The sequence below is a fragment of the Fusarium venenatum genome (genome assembly GCF_020744135.1).
Source record: "Fusarium venenatum strain MPI-CAGE-CH-0201 chromosome Unknown EDB82scaffold_2, whole genome shotgun sequence".
Classification (NCBI taxonomy): Eukaryota; Fungi; Ascomycota; class Sordariomycetes; order Hypocreales; family Nectriaceae; genus Fusarium; species Fusarium venenatum.
Window position 1 is genome coordinate 1,146,858 of NW_027072130.1, and position 25,732 is coordinate 1,172,589.

At 47.7% G+C, this 25,732-nt stretch overlaps 8 protein-coding genes and 1 non-coding gene across 9 annotated transcripts, besides 2 other annotated features; 8 read left to right on the forward strand and 1 right to left on the reverse strand.

Annotated features, from left to right (window-relative positions):
- Positions 1–75: 75 nt before the first annotated feature.
- Positions 76–226: a sequence feature (Protein overlapping with rRNA (EDB82DRAFT_553894, KAH6991992.1) was converted to a misc_feature.).
- Positions 227–355: 129 nt separating this feature from the next.
- Positions 356–674: a sequence feature (Protein overlapping with rRNA (EDB82DRAFT_553894, KAH6991992.1) was converted to a misc_feature.).
- A 4,469-nt stretch (positions 675–5,143) lies between these two features.
- Positions 5,144–9,076, forward strand: EDB82DRAFT_443432 (uncharacterized protein). Its single transcript, XM_025733214.2, has 2 exons — positions 5,144–7,263; positions 7,310–9,076. The coding sequence occupies exons 1-2, from the start codon at positions 5,446–5,448 to the stop codon at positions 8,930–8,932; spliced, it is 3,441 nt and encodes a 1,146-aa protein (XP_025584143.2). The 5' UTR covers positions 5,144–5,445; the 3' UTR covers positions 8,933–9,076.
- Positions 9,077–9,414: 338 nt separating this feature from the next.
- On the forward strand, positions 9,415–10,351 carry EDB82DRAFT_494873 (uncharacterized protein). The gene has a single exon (XM_025733215.2). It carries the CDS (start codon positions 9,679–9,681, stop codon positions 10,069–10,071), a length of 393 nt encoding a protein of 130 aa, XP_025584144.1. The 5' UTR covers positions 9,415–9,678; the 3' UTR covers positions 10,072–10,351.
- A 404-nt stretch (positions 10,352–10,755) lies between these two features.
- Positions 10,756–14,177, forward strand: EDB82DRAFT_430194 (Thiolase, N-terminal domain-containing protein; the record flags this gene model as incomplete). Its single annotated transcript, XM_025733216.2, has 3 exons — positions 10,756–12,404; positions 12,563–12,740; positions 12,918–14,177. 3 exons carry the CDS (start codon positions 10,756–10,758, stop codon positions 14,175–14,177), a joined length of 3,087 nt encoding a protein of 1,028 aa, XP_025584145.2.
- A 266-nt stretch (positions 14,178–14,443) lies between these two features.
- EDB82DRAFT_494877 (uncharacterized protein) lies at positions 14,444–15,723 on the reverse strand. Its single transcript, XM_025733218.2, has one exon. It carries the CDS (start codon positions 15,481–15,483, stop codon positions 14,896–14,898), a length of 588 nt encoding a protein of 195 aa, XP_025584147.1. The 5' UTR covers positions 15,484–15,723; the 3' UTR covers positions 14,444–14,895.
- A 389-nt stretch (positions 15,724–16,112) lies between these two features.
- EDB82DRAFT_t78 lies at positions 16,113–16,184 on the forward strand. Its single transcript has one exon. It is a non-coding gene; the product is annotated as a tRNA-Arg (tRNA).
- A 2,119-nt stretch (positions 16,185–18,303) lies between these two features.
- EDB82DRAFT_124543 (Deuterolysin metalloprotease family-domain-containing protein) lies at positions 18,304–19,774 on the forward strand. Its single transcript, XM_025733219.2, has 2 exons — positions 18,304–18,655; positions 18,844–19,774. Exons 1-2 carry the CDS (start codon positions 18,415–18,417, stop codon positions 19,674–19,676), a joined length of 1,074 nt encoding a protein of 357 aa, XP_025584148.1. The 5' UTR covers positions 18,304–18,414; the 3' UTR covers positions 19,677–19,774.
- Positions 19,775–21,406: 1,632 nt separating this feature from the next.
- Positions 21,407–23,707, forward strand: EDB82DRAFT_494886 (uncharacterized protein). The gene is made up of 4 exons (XM_025733221.2): positions 21,407–22,458; positions 22,506–22,587; positions 22,634–23,347; positions 23,442–23,707. Exons 1-4 carry the CDS (start codon positions 21,595–21,597, stop codon positions 23,486–23,488), a joined length of 1,707 nt encoding a protein of 568 aa, XP_025584149.1. The 5' UTR covers positions 21,407–21,594; the 3' UTR covers positions 23,489–23,707.
- Positions 23,708–24,521: 814 nt separating this feature from the next.
- On the forward strand, positions 24,522–25,134 carry EDB82DRAFT_494889 (uncharacterized protein). The gene is made up of 2 exons (XM_025733223.2): positions 24,522–24,831; positions 24,898–25,134. The coding sequence occupies exons 1-2, from the start codon at positions 24,633–24,635 to the stop codon at positions 24,993–24,995; spliced, it is 297 nt and encodes a 98-aa protein (XP_025584151.1). The 5' UTR covers positions 24,522–24,632; the 3' UTR covers positions 24,996–25,134.
- On the forward strand, positions 25,135–25,727 carry EDB82DRAFT_494890 (uncharacterized protein). The gene has a single exon (XM_065608498.1). It carries the CDS (start codon positions 25,325–25,327, stop codon positions 25,550–25,552), a length of 228 nt encoding a protein of 75 aa, XP_065464508.1. The 5' UTR covers positions 25,135–25,324; the 3' UTR covers positions 25,553–25,727.
- Positions 25,728–25,732: the final 5 nt, after the last annotated feature.

Below are 25,732 nucleotides of genomic sequence, written 5' to 3' on the forward strand. Positions count from 1 at the left end.
GCCCTCCCCTCCACCACATTGTTGAGTACCCTAAGGTGCTAGAGACGCTTCCAAAGGCATTTGGCTCCTACGCACCATTTAGAACGTTTATCAGGAGCCAAAAATGGTACCAGGCCTCCACCTATGCTGAAAGCTTCCCCCGTGAAGACATATTGCGCACAGCCATCTCGGTACACAACCCAACGTACCCTCTTTTTGTCTTCTTTCAATAAACAGCGATTGGCATCTGCTCTATTCCAGAGGCTCGCCGTTGAGTGTTGATCGGGCGACCAATGAGAGACGCCAGGAGGAATAAGAATACTGTCAATATTGCCAGCAAGATACAGAGCGTCCCAACGGTGATTGAATCACGTACGTGGAGCTGTTGACTCTGTCCCAAACGTAAGCTCATAGCCATGCTTCACCAATTCACCCCTCGAATCTCTACATGTATGCATTAGCGCAGGTATCGCATTATGACTGTAGGTGCAATGTACCTCACTCTCATCCCATCGCGATAAGTGTTTGCCCTTTGGCTCAGTGCCCTCTCTCTCCATGTACTCTTGTAAGAACTCATAGTAGAGAAAGGCCCGTTTTTGTAGTAATATGACACGAGGTGGTGTAGCCAAGATACAGATCTGGGTGCGTAGCTCTTGGGGGAGCTTTCCAAAACAGGTGAAAGTTCGGCAAGCCATGATGGGATGTATGAGTATGAGTGATGTATAGGAGAAAGAAATCAAAGACATCCAAGGTTGGGTGTTGCCAACTTTTATAGCTGTATTATTTAAATTTCTGATTAAAACTCTATAGAAGGGCTAGTGATAACAAAGCATAAATATTTGAATTCCAGTATATCTATTTTTGTTGATTCTTTAAGGTGAGGAACCACTTGTTGAGAGATTGGTGTCGTGTGCCCAAAACTTCCCCCGCAAGGACATGATGAACACGCAGTTCAGCGCGCAATTCAACGTACCCGCTTCTTGGAACATAAGTTGGATATCTCACTTTATGTCATTGTTCGTTCGTACTTGGCCGCTTGAGCCCACCGGGAAAGTTGATCGGTGGCCAAAAATGGTGTTGGATGTCCATTCTTGTCTATAGCCTCCCCTGTGTAGTTAAATAGTGAACGATCGGTTTTCTCCACAACCTAATGTATCATCTTCTTATCTGCTATCGCCAGATTACGATATAAGCTTTGTCCGTATAATTTCGCGTCATCGCGACGACGCCGAAGGTAGGCGTAATAACTGTCATTATCGCAAGCCCACCCTTCGAAGCGAATATACAGAGCGTCCCGGTGATAATTGAACCACGTCTCCGGACATCTCGTCTTAGTTCCAAATGTAACCTCGTAGCCTTCGTATATTAATTGAGCCCTAGAATCTCTGCTATGTGTAAAAGTGCAGGTATCGTACGTAGTACAGCTGCGGAGTTACCAGTCGTACATAGCGTCCCACGACCCTTGTCTGTGGGTATCTGGGAAAGTCCCCATCTCCTCCCTGTATTTCTGCAGCCAGCCGTGGTAGTCAACACGAGATATCCTGAGATTCGCGGCACGAGGTGGCGTGGCCAGAAGATAGATCTGTCTGCGCAGCTCTGGGGGGAGCTGGCCAAAGCCGGTGGATGTTTGGGTAGTCACAATTGAGTTTCGAATGTGATTTATGATATGCTGGAAGGCAGGCTGCTAGATAAGAGGCGTGGTTTGCGTGCTTGTTCCTTCGGTTGGGGATATTAAGGTGTGGCCGGGCTGATCCAGCTCTGGTTTGGTCCGGCTGATGTGGTGGAAGTAAGTTAGCCAAAAAGACATCCGAGGTTAGATGCCATTCACTTATATAGCCAACTTTTCAAGATTCTGGTTAGAATCTAGAGAGTGATTGCAGTAATCATAAACTATAAACATTTAGGTTGCGGTATAAGTGGTTCAATTAGCTCGTTATATTGTCATGAGTGGGCCTCAAATGAGATTAAACTCGAGATACTACAAACACGTTTTTCTATATTGGAACCATTTTCTTTTGCCCCTTACTTTTTTTTCTTTTCTCTCTTCTTGTCTCAACCTTATCATCGAGTACTTCTTTGTTTTAGATGGTCTCTTGTTAAGTGCTTGTGTTTGACTTGCCTTACACCTATTGGAGATGACTTCCCAGATACCAAGAAACTTGCTCACCATGAAATCTCCCCGTGATCGCACAGCTTACAAAATTATCATTGATCCCCAAAACGATCGCGTTGAGACGTTCGACGTCCCAGCTGCAATATGCGCCGTCTACCATATAGACAGGGCTTCCGAGGGTTAAGACGAGGCCAGGTGAGGCCTAGGTAGGCAGCGACAGTGGGTATTCGGCGTATCAATATCGTCTCGTCACCCAAAGGCAAGCTCCTGACTTAGACGCCGATTGAAGTTAAGATGGGCGTCGTAAACCATAAAAATAGCCTGCTGTTCCCACTCGTCCTTGTCAGATGTCGGCCTAGCGATTATGCCCACTTTGGGGGTGTTACCGACGATAAATGGGCTCTTAATTGACGGAGATGAACCCATAGATCGAGTAGGAATGCTATAGGCCTAATACGGATGCGTTGATAAGTTGTCATGATGTTTGTTCCAGGCTTCCGGGAGACGGGGGCAACCATTACGATACAATGTACACTGAGGCCGGACCGTCTGACACTGGGTCATCGGGTCAGGCTGATGTAGACCAGTCAATGCAATACGGTTGCCAGGACATTGCAAAGAACCGCGATTTCGTTCAGATACGGGTTAAAGTTAATGGAAGAATGCCGGAAACATCAACAGCAGACTCTTGGTTCAGTCTTTCCGCTCGGTCTCGAGCTCCACGGAATCCGGAGTCGACCAGCCTATGACCGTTCCTACACAACGACGATGACATCGCACCCAAAACATATCGGCCAACATGTCGCCACGACGTCGGCCACGAAATTCCGCGGTAGCGGAGCGATGGAGGTGGTGGTGGCTCTGATGGTGATGTTGTTTAGCGTGGAGGTATTTGTGATGTTGTCAGCATGAAGGTGTCCATCAGCCATGATCTGATATGGCTTCTAGAACTTGTTGTCTCCAAATCGCCTCTTGCTTCTTGTCGGGTTTGAGTTCCCGAATCCGGGTGTATATGTGTGAGAAATCCCGCGTTCATGACCGGCCTGGAGGCGAAGGACGAGATGGCCGGGTCGACCGTTTCGTTAGGGTGGCCCTGAAGGTCCGGAGCTGCAGTCAGCCGCCAGCATCACTAGTCTCATCACCTACCAGCCGAGCAGATAGTTCGAGTTCGCATCTACAAGAACGGCAGCGAGTTGTCGATAATCAATTGCGGCTTCCAACCCAGCTCCCGACCACCACGACAGTAGCCAAATGACCAAGATACTCCAGCTTCCACGCGAACGCGACTTCATTATCTGCATCAAGAAGGTGACCCTGGATGTCTAGAGCTACGGTGGTCGTCGGGGGTAGAATACTCAATCGTTCAACCCAAACATCCGGTACAATGGCGAGATGGCCCCTTGCCGAGGGCCTTCTAAAGTCGGCGCGCGTGTAGTGCCATGTAACGGTCGTTTTATCCATTTTTGGATACTGTTCGAAAGGCGCCAGAAGACATTCACTGTTTTAATAGAGAGTAGATAGTGTGCCATTAGACCTGTCTGGGAATGTAGATGCAGCTGGAGGGCTCATATGTTCTATGGCTTGGACATAAAAAGTCCGAAGCACCAGGTCAGTTGTCGTTTGGGAGCGACAAGACAAGCCTGGGAAATCACATACTAAGTTCCATAAAATATTGGGAAACTTGTCAACAGTGGCTTCGATGTTGATCTAATGAAATTGGAATCTTATTTTCGACACTGATATTCTGGATAAACCTTTAGCTTCATGGGAGGAGGAGTCATTGAGGTGTAGTGCAACAAATCTTCCCTGTCATAAACAAGACATAGACATTATGGCCGAGTCTGTTAATAGACAGAATTTCCAGTCAGCCTCAACTTACCAAGGAAACTTAACAAAAATTAGTTTACCGAGTGATAGCCTAACTATTGCGTCGTCAGCAACTTTATTCGTCAATTGATTGACTAGCAATGACTCCACTGTTGATGTTTGGATGTGAAACTTTTGCGGACGATTGGACTTGCATCAAAGTGCGATTCATGACATGAAACAATGACCCCTCGCACTAGTTAAACAAGCTTAAGGATCTCTGCAGTGTTTGAAAGAGATGCAAGTAACCTTGTGAGGATACAGTATTACTCGATTAAGACCGAGACATCACCACAGTTCAAACACACATGCTGCAAGTAACCCACATGAACAAACATGAAACGTAAAGACGAAAAAAGGAAACTGGATAATTCTACGCCGCCGACGGAATATCTATCTCTGTCGCGCCTCATGCACCATCAGGGGTCCCCATGTCAATACCGGACATGTTAAAAACAAAAGTCGTCCGAAGAAAAAAGTACACGTCATATAATGATTATTTATATGTACCAGACACAAAAAGAAGGTTTGTGTTTATTGTCTTCGTCTGTTTACATGGAAAGAAGAAAAGAAAAGAAAATGAGGCTTCCATTTTCTCTGTGCCCGATGCAACCCAACAGGCAACCCGCAGACCTTCAGGGGCATCTTGACTGGGATTAGCCAGCCGGTGGAAAGGGATCCGCCTGTGCCTGGCCGCTACCACGCTAATAATCGGGGGAACAGTGGACGATGAACGAGATGGACCTTAACACGACAGTATGATCGCCAATACTTGTACATCGTTGCCCTTTGATACTCTTACATATACCGTCGGATGGAGAGTAGATATAGCGAGTGAATAAACAAATAGATACAAAGTCTGTATGTACGATTAACCCCAACTCCTGGCATCCAACTGACAGTCCGAAGCTACCCCTGTCCTAAAAAACCCACTAAACATCATCAACGTCTTAGCGCAATCTAGCGTGTTCGCAGGACCCCACTGAAGCCCCAAACTCAACTGGACTGATCTTCTCCAGAGAGACGGGACGGTACTGTACCTCGCATGTAACCCCTGGAGATATCATTTCTTCTTTACATTAGCCTTGACTTTAAGCGAACAGTCACGTTGTTAAAGAGTTCACGCTCTGTCATCTGTTTTCTTAATATTCAATATTTCTTTTTCATTTCCCGTTTGTGCTACATTATAATTGACTCGTATTGTTGACTGCTGTAACTTTTGTCTGTTCACCCGCCTCAAATCGTTAGTTCCCGCCGCCATCCCATCCGTCCCGTAGGTCGTCCACCAGACAACGCTAGGACCAAAAAAACATCCTCTCTCCAAACCCCGATCCTTGAAGCGAAACCCCTTGAGAACAAAGAAAACCATCCTTCTTTGTCTCACTTCGTTCTCGTCCTGTCTTGCATTCCTTTCTTTAGAGACATCTACAGAATCTCCATCTTGTTCCCCTCGACAAACCCGCGCTACGACCATCAGCCTCTTCATCATGGAGGATTCTTCACAGAAGCGCATGAGCGTCTCTCGGCCGTCCAAGCTTCCCGTGCCTAGACCAACTTCTGCAATCCCAAAGCCCACATCTTCTCTACCAAGACCAACATCAGTCATCCGTGCCTCTCCTTCTAGGGAGAGTTTGGGTGGTGGTGAGCTAAGAAACCCAAAGCTTCGACCGTCCATGTCAAGAGACCAGCTACGAACTTCTCAACCAGATCTTCAACAGCGAGCTCAAAGGCTACGACCGACAGCCTCAAGAGACCAACTCGTTGTCCCAAGATCAAGACAAACCTCGATGATCAACAGACCTCCTTCACATATATCACCAGCAAAGCCTCCTCAACGAATCACTTCCGCCGCGTATCGACCGGTAGATCGAGAAGCCGACATTCTCGAAGAGCGATCTACTACACCTGAATTTGATCCCCCAGGCGGAGCTGTTGGGCAATTCGAAGGAACAATCTTTCCTCGTCAATTGACTCTGACAAGAAGACCTTCAGAGTCTTTTGCAGTCTCTCCCCTTTACGATCCACCCGACAACATCTTCAACCCTAGCCAAACAAGACCCCGAACCGCTTCGACCGATGAAGATGATAGATCAGATACACTCAGTGCTAGTTCTCGAAGGTCAAGGCCTTCTCTGTCACAGAGAACCATCGAGACACTTGCCAATTCTTCTCCTGCCTTGAGGAAGACGTCAAACTTCTTTGATCCAAACATGACAGGACCACGATCAAGAGCAGATAGTGGTGCTTCTCGACCTGGTTCTAGTTATGCTTCAGATGGCTCGTTGAGATTGAGCCGACCAGGTTCTAGCTCGGGTCAATCCGATCATGGCTTCCCAAACTTTAGATCTTCAGTCAACAGCTTTAAAGCGCCTCTGGAACCCATCGATGGAACGCCTCGAAAACGGTCGGGTACTGTGATAAGAACGACCCCGAATACTCGAGCGGGAGCATCCAAGCCACCGCCTTTTGGCGATGCAAGAAGTCCAAGTCCCGGCAAGACAGCTATGCCTACACCAATGTCAGCCCCCAAGCCCCTGGCTATCCGTCCCGGAAGCGCAAAGGCTCCTGCCAAGGGCGTGTTCAAGAAGCCATCTCTTCCTGCACTCAACAAAGCCTCTTTGCATGCGAGTTCTACCCGACGCGGATCTGTAAACTCGGTTTCAACTACTTCTTGGGATGGTACTATTCCTTCCAGCGCGACCTCAGTAACAGGCGAGTCAGCTGAACCTGGATCGCCGCCATCAGCTCGCAAGTCCTCAGCTGCTCTCCGTGAGCAAATCGCAAAGGCCAAGGCAGCCAAGCGAGCGCAAGTGAAACAAGCAGCTGAACTCGCGCAAACACAAGAGGGTGAAGAGGCACCAATTGTCCCTCATGATACAGGCTTCGATTTTGGTGTCAACAACGATGACCCATTCAATCTGCGCCAGGGTGAAGATCCTAAGAAGAAAGTGCTTCTCAACAGAGTTAATGCTGCGAGGACGAGCGGACGACTTAACATCGCTGCTCTGCACTTGAAGGAGATTCCTATTGAGGTCCTCAAGATGTACGACTTGGAAAGTATTGGTACCTTTGACGGAAGCTGGGCAGAAAGTGTGGACTTGACGCGGTTAGTCGCTGCGGACAATGAGCTTGAAGAGCTGGACGACTTTGTCTTTCCTGACAGCGAGCCTTCCTCTTTTGATGAAGCCCAGGCTAGTCAAGGCAATATCTTTGCTGGATTGGAAACTCTGGATATGCACGGCAATCTTCTCGTCAATGTTCCTCTGGGTATGCGCCGGCTGACTTGCCTGACTTCTTTGAACTTGGTATGTACCTGTCATTCGTATTTGTCTTCCTTACTAATTTTATCAGTCTTCAAACCGTCTCACGAACAACAGTCTTGACACGATCTCGCAAGTTACTTCTCTTCGCGATCTTAGACTCGCAAACAACCTTTTCTACGGCCCTCTGAACCCTGTGCTTGCAGGTCTCAGTGAATTGGAGATTCTCGACATACATGGTAACAACATCTCGGCGCTCCCTCCCAAAATCGAGAATATGTCGCGTCTTCGCATTCTGAACCTCAGCGAAAACAGCTTCGAGTCTTTGCCTTTCGACAGCCTTGCCACCCTTTCTATCACAGAGTTGAACGTACGAAAGAACAAACTGAAGGGTACTCTCATTGAAGAGCCTATTGGATGTCTCCCTCAATTACATACTCTGGATGCTTCGGCAAACCAGTTGGAACGATTGATCCCATTAGGTGCCGCCATTGACTTTCCCGTTCTACACTCCTTGTCGCTGTCGATGAACAGACTGCAGGGACTTCCAGACATGACATCATGGGACAACCTGTTGACGCTTTCTGTAGAAGAGAACAGCATCTCAGGAATTCCCAACAGCTTCACGAGTCTCGAGAAGCTTCGCCACGCCGATTTCTCCAGCAATGATATCAGGGTGATTCCTCCTGAGGTTTCTAGAATGGACAACTTGACCATGATTCGACTCAGCGGGAACCCTCTCCGTGACAAGAAGTTTCTCTCCATCACTACCGAAGACCTCAAGGCTGTTCTTGCGAATCGCCTGGATCCCCCACCCCCATACCAGGAGCCAGTTGATCAAGTTGGCATTTTGGATGTTTTGAAGGATAACAAGGATTCGGATGCAAAGCCCGCATACGATGAGGAAGATTACCAGTCAAATGATAGCTTTGCTACACCTCCCACAAGCCCAAACCGATCTCGCTCGCATACAGTATCAAGCCGGCGTTCCAGATCGCACACTCTATCCAACCAAACTTGGCCGGTCAAGCCTGGCGGTATCTTGGATAGATCCCAAACTGAGTCTTCGTCGCTCCACCCTGTCGTTTGCGCAAAGGTGGCTGCTGAAAACCGCGTTCGCCAAATCTTCCTCCAGAACAATCTTTTTGCTACCCTACCCAACTCACTCAGCTTCTTTTCCGAAACACTGACAGCTTTGTCTTTGTCGCACAACCAACTCGTCGGCGAGGCATACCTGACTGAGGAGCTAGAGCTATTGGCCTTGAGAGAGATTAACCTTGCATCCAACCACATCACCAACCTTCGAGCACTCACTCAATTTCTCCATGCACCCAGCCTGGAGAAGATTGATGTCACAATGAACCGCATCAATGCTCTCCCAACAGATCTCAAAGAGGTTTTCCCCAATCTTAACGTCTTATTGGCAAGCAACAACCACATTGCCAACCTCGAACCTGAGATGATCAAGGGTATCACGACGGTAGATGTAAGCAACAACGACATCTCATTTCTCAACCCCCGTATTGGTCTTCTTGGAGGACCTGGTCCCGGCGGACTTCAGAGATTTGAAGTCACGGGCAACCGATTTAGGGTTCCTCGGTGGAACGTGCTTGAGCGAGGTACTGATGCCACACTGCGATGGCTGCGTGGACGTGTACCTGTTGCGGAGATGGGTGCTTGGCAAGGAGAAGAGAATGAACCCGATGTGGATTAAATGGTATTTTGGTTAGCGATGGAACAGATTGCGCGTGTCATGGGTTTACTTCTATTCTTGGTATATATTTATCGTACTTAGTTTTATTACCTGGGGTTATATACCATCTTCATTTATGGATACTATCAATACACTCTTGCTGGTAAAGCTGTGTCTCTATCGCTCCAGTCTGTGAAGGAATGGCCATGATGGTCCACTCTTATGGCTTTCTGTTGCAGCATGATGTATCTTGTCGTGTTGTAGTCAAGGTCTGCTCGTGGTCAACTCCTTCAACCAGACATACTATCTCCCACGGTGTGCAGTCCAATGCATCGGCTTCGCCTGGTGGCTATTGCTGCTCTTGACGTTCTCGTTGAAGCTGCGCCCGACATATTGACTTTCCACTCCTGAGTCAATCAAGTTGCAAAGTATACTTTACCAAGTCAAGTCACCGCGTCAGATCGTAACTTTGTCGCGCCAATTGCAAACCTCGAGTTTTACTTTACCTCAAAGTGTATTTCTGATGGCTAAGGCGTCATTTGGGGGACCATACATAGAAGGCACCATCCTGCTCTCCATGAGCCCGGCAACGAGTATCTCCCATGGAAGGAAGGCAGTTTACCTCCAGCCTCTAACCAAACATCCAACTCAATCAGACATTCAGATATTCGACCTTGTCTACAGAGATAACACAAAGCATCTTTTCCTCGACTCTCATCATCAGACATAAAGCTACACCATTACAACAAACAATCACATCTACAATAATGCCTGTGTATCACACACCCCTCTTCATCGAAGGCCTAAGCCTAATGCCTCGCCACAGCGATGACATTCTCAAATCCCCAAACCCAAGCCCCGACGCAACCCTCAAGATCGTCGCAGCAGTATGGGCATTTGGATGGATCATGTTTGGCCTCATAAGCGTGGTTAGTCTCAACGCGCGTGGGAAAGCGGGTTATTGGGTGCCGGAGTGGTATCTCGACTCTGAAGGAACAAAATGGGCTAAGCTAAGCGTTGCTGCATGGTGGACTTGCGTGGTATTGTTTTGGCCGATTATCTGGATCGTTTACCTTGTTGGGATTACTTGGAGAGCTATTCAAAGGGGGTATCGGAATTGGAAGAAGAGAAAGATGGACTGTGAAGGTGGTGATGTTTGAGGGTTTGGTGTTTTAGTGCTTGGTGTATTCTGTTTGGTCATTATCTTTTGGCTACAGTGCTTGATGCATTCGTTTCAATATCAAGCAAGTTCTTTTCCCTTTGAGAATAATTGGATATTTGTTTGAATGAGTCGTGAGTGTGTTAACTAGCTTCATCCACCCCAGATTTAGTGAGAAACAAGCATCGTCAAACCCTGTCTTGGATTAGTAGCTCGTGAGCGGAAAAACCCTTGTTCCTAGGACCTTTCTAACAGCTCTAGTCTAGCTCCTTGTTTCTCTCTCTCAAGGCCAGCGTCACAAGCTTTCTTTTCTCATTGACCCTCTTGTGCATCTTGGTTACTTCCAGCATTGTTCATTTCCCCAATAAATTGGAAACAAAAAGTTGATTGGCTTTTTTCTCGCTTTTTTTGTGGATACTGATAACGACCTTGTTACTGTGTCACTCTGTCCACGGCGCGTGCGTTTTGTTTGAATCTAGAACTTGACCAACGAACAACAATTACGACCCATCAAAACTCAAAATCTTTCGTGTTTTGGTAAATAAAAAGCTCAACAAACAAACGCGTGTAGATACAGCTTATGAACACGTCGCAATCATAACAGACACAACAGCCGCTATCGGCTACGGCTGCTGTAGACGCGACTTTGAGAACCCTCTTTTCATCATCTGACAATCTACTCACCATGGGTTCTCCTGTTGAATCTTCACTGCCTACGCAGCAGCCGCTGGAAGGCGATACAATCTTTGTCAAGCATAATCCTGCGACACCTCAAGAGATTGGCCCGCAAGACCCGATGCAGGAAACATTACCCTCGACCGAGATACCAAACTCGCCCATCGACCCAAACGAATCTTTCACTACGCAAGTCAACGAGGAACGACCACACGCCACCGTCATTCCTTCGTCTTTGACACCGCCTCCTTCGACACAAGTTACAATCAGCCACAATGCCAGCCAACCTGGCCCGTCCAAACGAAAGTTCTCTGCATCTCAGCAGTCGACACTCTGCTCTCCACCAGCTACCATTCAAAACATCATACGCGATCGCTCCAGCACGTCAGATTTTCTCCCTCCCGCTCCTCAACAAGTCCTCGAGGCATCCGCAGACGAACTCCGCGTCATGGTTCAAAATGCTATTGCGGAGCAGCAGAAGCTGAAAACCGAGGCTGCCCACTTTAAGCTGCAGTACAACCTCATGGCTCTTCAGGCCGACGACGATGCCAAGCGTGCCGCTGTGGAACACGAGATGATGCGTCGTGAGGTGGAAGCGCTTCGTAATGCGGAGCACACACGACAAGCTAGAAAAGACCTAGATTCGGCGTCCGAGACAGTGCAGGGGAAATATCTGCAAATGAAAGCTTGGTACGACAGCATGGTACAAGACCAGGAAGTCCTTCAGCGTCGGTTAAAGACTGCCAAAAAGGTCATCAAGCAGAGAGAGGATGAATACAACACCCTTGCTGAAGAGCGGGATATGTTGTTGAACAGAATACGAGAAAACAGAGAGCATATGCAGATGCTCTGCAGCCCTGGAGGTATATTTCACGCCCTAGCACCCAAACAGAGAGGCGTTGTTGTCCCGAGCTCACACGGACAGCGTGGCTTTCAGCAGCAAGCTTCCAGAACACAAGTACACAGTAGACAAGAGCATGGCCTCTCGGCTTTGTTACAGGCTATGAGCCAGGATAACAACAGCGCGCCTTCAACGCCGATGCATATTCACCGCCCTCCACAACGACACGTCGGAAAGCATAGTCGGAATGCCCAATCAATGTCGTCTTTGCCTACAACGCCTATGAGTCGACCCGCAGGACCACATGTTGGACTTTTACCGTCGGTTGATCTTGTACCTCAAACGGAGCCTCAACGATATACACAGCGACAATTCATTCCTACAACACCCAAATCGGAACGCCAGCGACGTAGGAGTCGGGAGAGTACTATTTCGGTAGACGACAATGAAGAGCTCGCTAGACAGGCGCTCGAGTCGGTAGCTGCAGCTCAATCGTCCACGACACAGCCGTCACATTCGCAATCACGAGACCGCAGTCAGGATATCTACGACAGCCAAGCTAGTCAAGCAGCTACAGAACTATTACGACGAGATTCACGACAAAGCTTTGAAGTAGCAGACTCGCGCAAGATTCCAGGTGCAGTAGAAAAGTCTGTTCGTATGCAGAAGTTGCTATCTCATCACGCCAATGGAGATGGGGATAAGCGCAAGTTTTACAACTCAAGCGAAGAAGCACGACGTGACCATGAGAGTCCAGCCAAAAAGTCTAGAGTTGAGCCGTTGACGGATAAGTTTGGGTTGGGGATTCAGTACAGGGAGTAGCATGCAGATTGCAAAATGCGGAGTTTGGCTCACTATACGATATTCACGATGGCATAGGGTACTGGGGCGTTGGTTGTTATTGAAGCACATTATATTATAAGGTGATAGCTGATGCATGAATGGAAGATTGTTATAAAGTATGGACTAGATATAGTTTAGGGCGTAGCAATAACAAGCTGAGAACTTGCTCCAAGAATATACGGGACCCTCCGAATTGCCGTGGGACTTACCCGACAACACTACTAGCATCCGACGCAGAAGCCGATGATCCACCATCGGTGGGGAGCCATCCGGAATTTGGCCCCGGAAGGCGATTGGAGAGACCATCAAAAGTTGGGGGTATTTACTTACCCGGCCTTCCTCACTCTTTAACACAACTCATCTCATTCTCTCTCTCATCTTGAACCTTTATCCTCCTTTTCTCTCTTATCAATCAGTCATAATCCCTATACAAACAAAACATTCTTGATACTCTTTACTTCTACTCTATCATTACCCCAGATCACTAGCTCACAATGTCGGCCCGCCTCCACAAAGGCCTGTCAAGCGTTCTCGCCAAATCCCCTTCAGACACGGTCATTCTTTCGTCTGTCCGCACTCCCATCTGTCGCTCTTATAAGGGCCAATTGAAGGATGCATACCCAGAAGAGCTTCTCGCCAGTGTTCTCAAAGCTACACTGAAAGCTCACCCTGAAGCACCCGTCGACGATGTCGCAGTCGGCGTTGTCCTTTCGGAACTCGGCGGCTCTAAAGCAGCACGCATGGCACTCAACCATGTCGGTTTCAAAAACACTACCAGCTTGTACACCGTCAACCGCGCATGCTCAAGTTCTCTGCAAGCTATCGCTGCGGTGTCGGGTCAGATTCAGACTGGTATGATTGACTCTGGTATCGCGGCTGGTATGGAAAGCATGACGAGGAATTACGGGTCTAGAGCTATTCCCGTTGATGTCTGGCCTGAACTGAAAGAGTCGGAGAATCATCATGCGCGTGATTGTATCATGCCTATGGGTTTGACGTCGGAGAATGTTGCTAGCCGGTATGGTGTTTCGAGAGCGGATCAGGATGCTATGGCTGTTGAGTCTCATCGACGAGCTGCGCGTGCGCGAAGTGAGGGTCGCTTTGCGGAGGAGATTGTTCCTGTTGAGACGAGGTTCCAGGAGGTTGATAAGCAGGGTAACAAGGTTGGCGAGGAGAAGCGCATTACTGTCACTGCGGATGACGGTATCCGCGAGGGTGTTACTATTGAGGCTCTTACCAAGCTCAAGCCCGCTTTCAAAGCAGACGGAACTTCGACAGCCGGAAACTCAAGCCAAGTCTCCGACGGTGCAGCAGCTACATTTCTCATGCGCCGAAGCACCGCCACCGCTCTAGGTCTCCAAGATCAAATCATCGGTAAATTTGTCTCTGCCGTAACAGTAGGCTGCGACCCCGATGAGATGGGCATCGGTCCCGCTCTCGCAATCCCCAAGCTTTTGAACCAAGTCGGTTTGACGAAAGAGGATGTTTCTCGATGGGAGATCAACGAGGCGTTTGCAAGCCAGGCGCTTCACTGTGTTAGAGAGCTAGGACTTGAGGATGCGTGGGCAAAGGAAAAGGTGAACCCTGATGGTGGTGCTATTGCTCTTGGACATCCTCTTGGTGCTACTGGTGCGAGAATGACGAGTACGCTTTTGCATGGGTTGAAGAGGGATGGTGGTGAGGTTGGTGTTGTGAGTATGTGTGTTGGTACTGGTATGGGTATGGCTGGTTTGTTTGTGCGGGAGTAGATTTGTTATGTTAAAGATTATTGAACAAAAGTATCTAGAAGTGCTTTAAGCATTTAAATCGAATAATTATATATGCAGTTGGTGTACTTGTATGGTGGTGGTTATATGGTGACCTTGTAGACACCATGATGAATGTTTTGTCTAAGATTGGGGCATCATACAAATGAACACTATCAATAGAGTTACCGATAAGCTTATCATACGGTAAACGGAGAGCATTTAACACATTCTTGGTCAACGTGTTCGTGTTAATGTTGTAAAGGTGAGGCAGGAAAGGCACGTGAGCAATGTGGTTGTAAGTGGGATGATCACGAATTTCTCAACTCTTCTAAGCCAATCGCTGGATTTGCAAGTTCTAGTTATTTTCCTTTGAAGTATTATGATATCAGATTCCCAACAGATTCCTACCGATGTAAATACCTTGTGTTGCTCTTCATGCCGTCGTTGTCGTCGTCCTGTAAAATTCGTTCACCTGAACCCCTGCAGGGTAATCAGCGTGGCTTACTGAGGCTTGCAGGACAAAAGCAGGGCAACCAACAGCTGGAATGCGTGCAATATTATTTGGGTTAGTTATATCTACTGTAAACATTTTTTCACCGCTCTATCTATCTCCCTTCCCAAGTTTCGCTACCCATTAACCCGCCATCAATAACAATTCCAGCCATGACCCAGTGATTCGTACCCTAAACGCCAGCCCAGAAAGCAAACAGACATATGTCTATTTGACTTCGATATCAAGAACATTTGACTTGTAAGAACCCGTTAGAGTACCATTGATAGGCGTTCCCTCTTCAAGTTCGCTGGGATCAATACCCTCCTTTTCTCGCGGCCACACAGCAGTCCAAGTCCCCTTTAATTGAACCGTCGCTCCCTCAAATACTCTGTCCATAGGAACAACAGGTTCTTGGAGTGTAGATTCCCAGATAGCTGTTTGTCCAGGTCCAATCTCAACCAGGGCGTCTTCCAAGGGTGGCCATAATCTGGAGGATTCAATTTGCAGAATCTCCAAAGGCTTGCTGTCACCTCTTGGGGTGATGTACAGCGTGCCCATTTGAATAGCTAGAGCATCCAGTGGTGAGCCGTAGTTAAGAATGGTGACTGGGTGGTCATTGTTGTTTTTAACGGCTGTACGCATGAGGACTGGATTCTTTTCCTCTTGTTGGATGACAACCTCAAGATTGCGTAGCGCCAGTGGTGTTGTGAATGATTGCGTTACTGATGTGACTGATTCTGTGGGTGTGAAGATGGCGATGAAGATTATGGCTGCTGTAACGCCTAGAAATAGACGTAGAATTGGAGATGCCATTTTGTGAGATGAGAGTATTATGAGTGATGTGTAATGTGTTGTACAGTGTTGAGTTGACGTGTAGTGAGTGATGAGAAAGAACAAGGGATTGTTTCAGTCAACGTCTCGAGTATAAAGAGAAGGAATAGACGTTGTGAGATGAGAGTAAGGATTAAGGTTAAATACGTCCCATCAAAATAACTTCAAAAACGGGACCCAACCGTTTGGGTATTCAAGGGAGAGTAGGAAATGCAACTGCAGTCAACAACGAAAAGAAACAGAATCCAGGGGTTCATCTGCATGGCATTCAATTCATTTCATCTCACGTGAATTGCTGGGCTGCGCCGCTTACTGGGATGTAAATGGATCCTCCCTTGAAAAGGAGAGCAGCTGAAAAAAGAAGACAAGCTGTGATATTACCTATTACATATTAGACCAGCTGAACTATCGGGTACTAAAAGGCTCCAGATTCCTCAACGGGTCTGCGCTATTAGAGTTAACGATTTTTTAGTTTATCGACTGCGCTTTGATCAAATGGTACCCTCTGCTTGGGTGATGTGCTCCATACGCGAGCTGGAGTCGGGGAGAGAAGATACAGTGACAGGGGTCTGTATACTCACATTTGGAAAAGCAAATCAATAACAAGACGAGGTCGCGTGGCCCAATGGCAAGGCGTCTGACTACGAATCAGAAGATTCTGGGTTCGATCCCCAGCGTGATCAATTCTTTTGCCGGATGGCATGAATATCTTTTCCTTTTGCCAACACTTTTTTTTTTTGTTCTGGTCAATTCTTCTGCTGGTAACATCAAGATCGGTGGATGCTCTGTGTTATTAGTAGAGAATGGACGCTTGTCGCGGTATGAGGAAACTTGACTCGCCACACACAACACATACGAGGCGATTATCTCTCGCAGCGGCTTACCAACAACACCAACTACTTATGTTTACTTCAGCAAATAACCTGGACAGAGTCTACACTTCCTCCTCAATCTAAAATGATTTATATTTGCTCTGCTACACACGAACATTTTCTCGCTGATTACTTATCGACTTCCCACTCCAACACCGCCAGATCATCGCCCAAGTCACCGTCTAATGATGCCTTCTCTTTCTCTTGTGACTTAGATCCCACTACAGTAAGGTGCCCACGTTAATATCAAGGTTCTTTATATTTCTTGGCTGGTTCTCAGATATAGTAAGCCACCGTGCGCATAGATGATGGCGTGGTCAATTGACGCTCAGAACAGCCTCAGCCCAGCTCTTTGGCAGATGACTTACAACGAAGGAGGCCTCTGCACCAACTATTATGGAAGCACCAGGACACATATGTTCATTCGGTAGTATGACACTCCGTAGTATCCTCAACTTTTATGAAACGCGAATAGCCGAATAGTTGCAGTTGCTCGAGCTATGACCGCAAAGGTAGAGGCAACACTGGGGACCGTCGAGGTCACTACCTCGTCAGTGCACACAAGGTAATGGGTTATAGCCCATTCCCATTCATGGAGGAGGGAATATGTGCCTTCACCTTATGCGGGTTTGTTCAAGAGGGACACTTGAATGTGTTGAACAGATCAAACTCTCCAATTTGGCTCTGGTGGACCCCAGACTCAGGTTTGATTCCGGCCAGGAACTTTCCTCATTGGCAAATATCTTGACTTACTCGCGCACGGAGAGGAACGCAGGCGGTTTGAGGCCATGTGATATAGAAGAAAGAGTTGTACAAGGGACCGCCATGAAGATGCATTGAACCTGGCCTTTAGTTGTCAACTTGTTGGACTGTGAAGGCAAACACTCCAATATTGTGTCGCTCAATCTCATCAATTGAGTTAAATCAACGTGTGATTCAGGTCAATCAATATCGGGGATGGTACGAGGTGTTCGCCTGGTGCCCTCAGCGTTCCGTAAATGTTAAATACGTTGAACAATCACCGGAAGATTGATCAATTCGATACAACCCCCAGTGTCCGTCTCGGTAGAGTAGTTATGTCGACCAGCACTAGCCAGCTCTGGCATCCACGTGCCTACACAAACAACCCTCAAGGGTTAGACAACTTGACTATCGTGAGCACAAGAGATCAATAACTTAGATAATCTATGGCCTGTAGACTTTATTCTTGTCAACCCAGCTTACGACTCGGTCTTCACTTTGCTCAACAAACACTCTCAATCTCCCACCATCGACTCACTTACACACATACCCGCCAATGCCAAGCACAGCACCCCTTGTAGTATGTTAACCTTGCTCTCTTAATACGATCTTTAATACCAATGAAGAATTTATCCGATCTAAATTTCGCAACTCTTGTCATTTAGGCATAAATTCTGACATGTTCCTTTTTTCTTAGCTTGTTCTTGGTGGGGTCACGCCCTCATCCTTGTGACGATGCTACAATCTGTGTTTCGGAAACTGGTTAGACAGGATGTTTGGCATGACGCCCGGACCGGCACTTGATCCTTTTGTAATTTAGTTATTTTTGATCTGAATTGATGAATCGATGATCAAAAGTCAATTTAAATGTTAAATATCACTGTAAATGGTTTCTATATAGGTTGTAAGAGGAAGGGTGAGTTAAGTTGTACTCATCCTCCTGCTCTATCTCGGAGAATTTATGCCATTCATGAATCGCCAAGGACTTCAATGCTAACTTCTGTGTCAAACAAATTGAGCAACCACAACGCCCCGAAACGAATCCTTGATACTACCCACGGTTCACCCTCAGGCTAAAGCCTGAATATGGGCAATCGTCCCATGTCCCTGCCCCTTGTCCAGAGGCTGAAACTCATCAACACCAGACTCATTTATAAGTACTCTTCAACATCTCGCAATGCTTTACTATCCCTCTTCTCTCACAGCTTCTTTTTAATTTCCATTCATTCATTCGTTTTTCTTTTCTTTTCGCTCTTTACAGTCTTTTTTATTTTTAGTTCGATCTGGTCTATCGTTCATTATGAAGTGGCTTGCTGGTCTTGCTTTTGCCTCTTTGGCTGCTGCTGTGCCCCTGACTGGTGGGCGCGCTCCCACACCTTTGAACGTCGAGCTTGAGCTGCAGGGCAACTCAAAAGTCAAGGCTGTCGTTACGAATAATGGTAGTCGAAACTTGAAGCTTCTCAGGCTTGGAACATTTCTTGACAACGCTCCTGTTGAGAGGGTTCAGGTTTACTCTGCTAGTGACTTTAGTGCTGCTGCTGGTAAGTCTTATTGGATGCATGGGGCATTGGGATGGACGATGTTGGGCGGTACGAGTAGCCTGGGTGAATGCCCGAGTATCAAGTTGAACGCAGTATCAAATATCTGCACTCACAACATACTCCGAAGCCCCATCCATCATTACTCTCACCTCATTGTCGGTCTCCCGAACATTACTAACACCAGATAGTCAAAAAGCCTGTCCCTTTTGACGGAGTTTACCTCTCTATCGACACCTCTCTACTTGACAACACCGCTTTCGAAACCATCCCTGCCGGCGGATCTTACGAAACGAGCTTTGACATTGCCGAATTCCACGATCTTTCCGCCGGTGGCAAGTTCAACGTCCTATCATCGGGCGTGCTGTCTTATGCCGAGGAAAACACCACAGAGCTAGTCGGCTCCATACCTTTCTGGTCCAACCAACTCGATGCCGAAGTCGACGGCTCCCAAGCCTTTTCCGTCCGCACAGCCTTCCACAGTAAACGCGCCCAGGTCCAGAGCGACTGCAACGGTGACAGGTTCGCAGTGACCCAAGCAGCTCTATCACAGTGCGTTAGCCAAGCCGCGGCCGCCCAACAAGCAGCCGCCAACGGCCCCGCCGACAAGATGGACGAGTACTTTAAGAGATCCGACCCCGCGACGCGGGCCACCGTGGCCGACGTGTTTGCCAAGATCACTGCGGCGTGCGGGACAATTGATTCTGGGGAGATGCGATACTACTGCAGCGACGTGTACGGCGCGTGCAAGAATGGTATTCTTGCGTATACTGTTCCCAACGGTAATTACATGTCATACTGTGACTTGTACTTTGATCGTCTGCCGGCTACGACGACAAATTGTCATGGTCAAGATAAGGGTAATACCAACTTGCATGAGATGACACATTTGAATCAAATCAAGGGCACGTCGGACTTTGGTGGTTACGGATACAGTTTCCTCAGAAGCTTGACAGCTGAGCAGAACATCAATCACGCTGACACGTACGCTTTGTTTGCTCAGGCTGTTTCTATGAGTTGTTGATTTTGGGTCTCGGCATCATGATATGATAGTTTTTGTAGTTTTGGTTCTAGGATACCATGAGTAATTGACTGGATCACGTACAATGACCCGATCGAGGTTGCAAAAGCTTTGGAGTGATATCCGTAATCACCGATTATACGTACAATATTTTGATCACTCGAGATCCTGTAAATCCACACTTGAACAAAGAAAAGTTTAGACACTCGTAAGTGGACTCGTGCTGAGAAGGAAAGCAAGGGTATCCTCGTTATCACGACCTAGGCGAGTGTTGTCGGCCAACAACATCTGAGACATGGACCGCGAGGAAGCGCTACTACAAGACGGCCGTTGAAAGATGAAGGAAAAGGTGGAACAAAAGAAGTAGAAACTGAGTTGGCATCGCATGCAGGGCAATTGGAGAGTAATAGTGGACCAAGGCACAAAGAAGAGCGTAAGGCGAGCTGAACAGGGGTCCCCCATAGAGGTTGTCGGAAGATTAAAGATCGAGACTCCAGGACGGATGATGTTGATCAGGTACCGAGAAACGAATGTCAATACCCAATTTACTTTGCCGTAGAGTAATATCGGATCCAGCCGAAGTATTCACGATGATCACTTTGGGGATCTTTCCAAGATTTCACGTGTGAGGGAGACGGGACAAGATATAATTGGTTCGGGGATTGAGTATTTCAGTGGAGACGAGTGAGACGTCATCGTACAGAAAACATCCCCTCCCTGGAACGAAGACAAGAGAAAAAGGTCCTTGCTTTTAGCACTGCAACTTTGCTTCAAGGATGAATCTAGTCTGAACGAGTCAGAGTTGAGAACGACTTTCCGAGCAAGTTTGTTATTTTGGTTGCAAAAGTTAGCGAGCCTGATCTGCGTCGTACCGCACAGACGGCAGTTGATGATTGGAATTTCCAAAACTTGTTGCCTGTCATCAGCTTTAAGGAACCCAGTGAAATACAGTGGTAAAGACAAAGACACGGCCTGTTCCGTTGGACACTAGCAAAACGACAAGAAAGAAGTCGAGTTTAGCCCACTTCAGGGGAGGACCCTGCAGGCTGAGAAACTTGTTGATTGTCGAGTTTATCAAGATGGAGAAATAGAGGAGATGCCATTTTTAGAACAGCAACTTATGGACCACGTGATGATCATCGTCTCGGTGAATACTACTTAACAGATTCCATTTAATCATTATTTTCCTGTTGTAAATATGGATTTTACAGATTTTATCAGCTATAACCCCCAGTCCCTGCATTTTAGCTGCCATAACCGGCTTTTGGAGGTGCCGGCCCACTTGGTTTGTGCTTGGGCGTCGAGACCTCCGAAGCGTCTTTGGTGGGCTGAGGAGAGTTTCTTTGTGTAAAAAAACGGCTGTGTACAGTACGTAGCGTTTCAAGACAATAATGCCGGTCGAGTCCTGTCTGCTGGTGTCATGTAGTACTGTACCTATCATGTGTCTCCCTCTGTCTTATTCAGGGTCTTTCCATCACAGGTCGTCATCACCTGCAATAAACATTCAGGGCTCTTCCTGTCCCCTGCCCGTACCTGTAGCGGGAGTCACAAGCCGCTAAGACGTCCAGTGGAAGTGCAAATTCTCCACTAAGCCTCGTTCGGCCCTGGAAATGGGATGTCTCGTCTCGACAAGCGGGGTCATGTCTTGACCTGTCAACGTCATCGGCCATGGCCATCACCCTCCATCTTGAATCATCCAATCCTGGTCTGTTTCCCTCCCACTTGAACCAACACTTATCCCGCCCACCCTCCAGTACATTTCCTCCCTTTCTTCTCTTCATTCTCTTAAACTCGATACCCAAACGATAAAGACGCCATCAACATCGGTTGACACACATACGACTAGCCCTTATATACGTTTTGGCCTGCTCTTGGCAGCCATAGTCACAAATCACCCAAACCTACAGTACATTCATTCATAATGGCAGGCGAACGCTGGGATCGCGATCGCTTCGAGCGCATGTCTCGAGGCCGTCCTGACGATGATGGAGCTTCATACACACGCAGCACTCGACCTCGCGACCACTCTGATGAGCGATATGACCGTCGACCTGGCCGTGGTTACTATGAAGAAGACGACATGGCCCGTGATCGTCGCTACCCAGATGACCCTAGATATCCTCCTCAGCTTCAGCGAGAGCGCGAGAGAGAACGAGAGGCTCCTCCTCCTTGGGCTCGCCGAACTGATGTCCTAGAGAGAGAAAGAGAGCGAGACTATCCTCGTCGGGAATCCCCTCCTCGTCGACCCGGCTTCCTCCGCAGACAATCATCTCTTGACACTTATGACCGTCGACCAAGATTCCTTGACCGCCGCGAGGAATACCCAGCTCCCGCTCGCCGCGAAGACGTTCGTCCTCGAGATCCTCGAGAAGACTACAGAGCTCCTCCTTATCAGCCCATTCCTCTGCCCAAGAGCCGGGGACTGCCACCCCCTAGGAGATACAACGACGAGCATTACGATGACATTAAGATCGCCGAGCCCGACTATTACGGCGACGAAGACTTCCGATCCATGCCTGAACGTGTTCGCGAGAGAGAGTACACTCGATCCCGCAAGAGCCGTGGTCGTGGCCGTGACCGTGACCGTAGCCGCGAGTCGCGCTCAACTCGAACTCACTCTGTTCGAAGCAGCTCCTATTCTTCTCAATCCTCCAGCCGTTCCTCCAGCAGCAGCGGAGGAACTACAGTGAGAAGCGAGTATCCCAAGAAGGGCAAGACTCGCATTCCAGCCAAGCTTGTTTCCAAGCGAGCTCTTATCGATCTTGGATACCCATTTTTTGAAGAGGTTTGTTTTGCCATCCAAGTCTGATGTCAGCCACTAACATGGAGTAGGGCACCACAATCATTGTTCAGAAGGCTCTTGGACAAGACAACATTGACGAGCTGCTCAAGGTCAGCGAGGATTACAAGAAGGGTATGTTTTTCATGCATTGTTTCTGAACTTTACTAACGATAGACAGTCGAGGCTGAAATTGCCGCTTCTCGAGAACCCAAGGCACCCACAGCTGCTTTGCCTGCACCTCCAGAGACAGTGAGGGAGCCTACTCCTGAACCACCACCAGCAAAGACTCCTCCTCCTCCCCCGCCTCCTGTTCAGGAACCACCTACTCCTATGCCTCCCGTCCAGGCAACTCCAGTTCCTCCTCCCGTTCAACATGCACCTCCTCAGCCTATGCCAATGCCTACTCCGGCACCACCACCTATTTACTACCAGCCTCCCCCTCCTCAGATGGCTCAACCAGTACCTCCCGCTTTCTACCAACCAGGACCCCCTCCTGCAGGACCTCCTCCGATGGCTGGTCCCCCGATGGACCCCCCTCCTCAGCAATCCGTGTATGACTATGAGGAAACTGTTATTCGAGACGTTTCGCCATCCCGAACCATGACTTCAATGTCGAGCTACGACTCTTATTACAGGGATAGTTATCATCACCACCACCAGCCTGAAGAGCTTGTCGTTCGAACTCGCTCAAAATCCCGAAGCCGCAGAGACATTCGAAAGGAGATTAAGGATCTTGAGCGTGAGCTGACACACCGACCTCGAGGCCGTTCCACCGGCGGCGAGCTCGTTCGCGCTGAGCGCTTGCCCGATGGCCAATTGGTCATTAGGGAAGAACGTGTTGAGAAGGAAGTTTTGCACCGTAAACCTCCTCGTATCGAGAAGGACAAGAAAGGTAGGATGGCCATTAGCGTACCTAAGTACCGTTAGAGGTGCGCAATTGTTTTTCTGAAGTTATTGAGAAACGTGTGGCTGACTCGGCTGCACAGGTCCTCCCCCTAAGCTCATGCGGGCCATGTTTGCTACTCTCACTTGAACGACTAGGAAATTGGGAAAAGAAAACCGCCTTGATGGCTAATGAGCGTGCAAGACCGAATTTGCCAATATACGTTGGATATATATAAGGACTTTTGGGTGTATATTTGATGGGTATATTTTTATTCTGGAAAGACTTAGACAAGTTTGGATGGGTATGGGAGTCTTTGATGGAAACATCTATATTATTAACGAATTTACGATATATAATGATCTGACGAGCGTTTCTGAGTGTGATTAAAGACTGAGATGGCTTGGCCTTGGGGGTAGCTGAAGCCTGGGTCCTATCTCACATACGGCGAGGTAATGATGTCTGAACTTGCCGAATAATGGCTTTCTACAATTAGTTTCCTTTCCTTGTAGCAGTCAAGTTTCGGCCACAATATGTTGAACCTCGGGAGCAACCAGATCTACAGATCCGGCTGCAAGATCGGAGGTGCGTCCCGTTCCAGAGCAGTGGACACCGGGGTAAATGAACACATTGGTGGAGGACAGAAGAGCCTGTAGTCTCATCTTTGCAGTACAAGGATACATAAATTCATGAAATGCCCGAATGGGAAACTAAGGGAATCGACATATGATAGCTGGCTGCTTCATCTCCAGTATCCTCAACAGATGAAGGTGTCCCACGATGTGCGCAGTAGCCGAGTCTATCGCAGTAACTGTGTTTATTGAAGTATACATCATTACCACCGCAGAATAAACTCTGAACTCTGTATATATGCTTAAGTCCTGAAGATCACTTGAACGTCGAGTTCTTACATTATCTTAAGGAACATCTCCAACGATCAAGTCACATGGCAACGCCCACCTTTCAGCTCGATATCATCCCGTGACTCTTGTCCTCCAATTGTGACCTTACCTCATAAAGACGCAATACTTATCGCAAAGCACCTTCTTTATTCGTGTCGCGTGGTTCGTGGTTTCACCCATAGTTATCCTCGGGGTGACGTCACATGCACATTATCTTTTGAGCCGTCCATCTCAGCATGACGACGTCACGACTCTAAAATCAGGAACAAGATTTATGAAGTCTTAGAGTAAGGCTGACGTTTAAAAAGGAGCCAAGACCATCTTTTTCTTCTTAACATATTCTCACCAATAAACTACCTAAACTCGACTCTACTCTACGCAACTCTTTCAAAATGGCCATCACCAGCGCTATCAACAACTTCTTCGCCTCCATCTACGAGCTTCTCGCTTCGGTATTCAACACCATCTACGCCGTCATTCATTCTATTCTTTCGGCGGTTCTGGGCTTTGTTCAGGGTGTTTTCAATCTCATTAGTGATGTTGTCTCTGGTCTTGTAGACGTCACCGGTGGTGTTGGCAAGTTTGTAGCCAGTAAGTATTTCCCTGTTGTCTTTTTTTGTCAATTTGGGTATGGATAAAAGCTAATATGGAATGTAGGCAATGCTGCTATTTTGGCCGTCGGTGCTCTGGGTGCTTTTGCGTACGTGAGGTACACTGCGCAGGGAAAGCAGATTGCGAACAAGAAGACCCAGTAAATGGTTTCTGTTTGATGGGTGGACAGTTGTCTTTGGTGGTACCTAAGTTAATGAGTCCAAATTAATAAAATACTTACCTCAAGATGGTTCTTCTTGTTTGAGTTCTTTTTAGTGTAGATTTGCATGCGGCTCCATCACAAGGTTGCTTAGCTCTGCAAATCCCAACACAAGGTCATGTGCTAAGCTTTTGTTAGTTCGTTGGTTCTTGTCTCCAATTGCTTGTCAGAAGCGCGCGCCGCGTGCCTGCGGTAAGACGTTGACTCTAACCGTAGACTACTGTATGTTCTTGACTACATGATTCCACTGAGGCAAAACTGAATGAGTTAAAGATGAGATGTTGGGTTGTATTTTATTTGTGGCTTTACCGAGCTCAAGCGCTTGTCTCTACTGTTATTTGGGGTCGTACTGGTAGAGTCATCACGCTCTCTTCTATTGAGATTGGTAGTGTACCGGCAGCTTGGCTGATTATATCCTGGTTTATCCATTCTGTTTTGAAAGCCACGAGAACTCAGCATTTAAAACCCAATGTTGTCTCATGCGGGCGCCCAATAGTCTAGATAGCGCATAAAAGTGCAAATGGATGCAACTGTTTGAGAAAAAGCTATCCTTGTTTTGAGGAGACGCCCACATAATAGTAATCTCATCTCATCTCACTCATTGGGGGCTAAAAGTCGGGAAGGGTACGGGCCGCTTTAGTACAACGTAGTTGTTCAACCAAAACATATATCGACCTCATT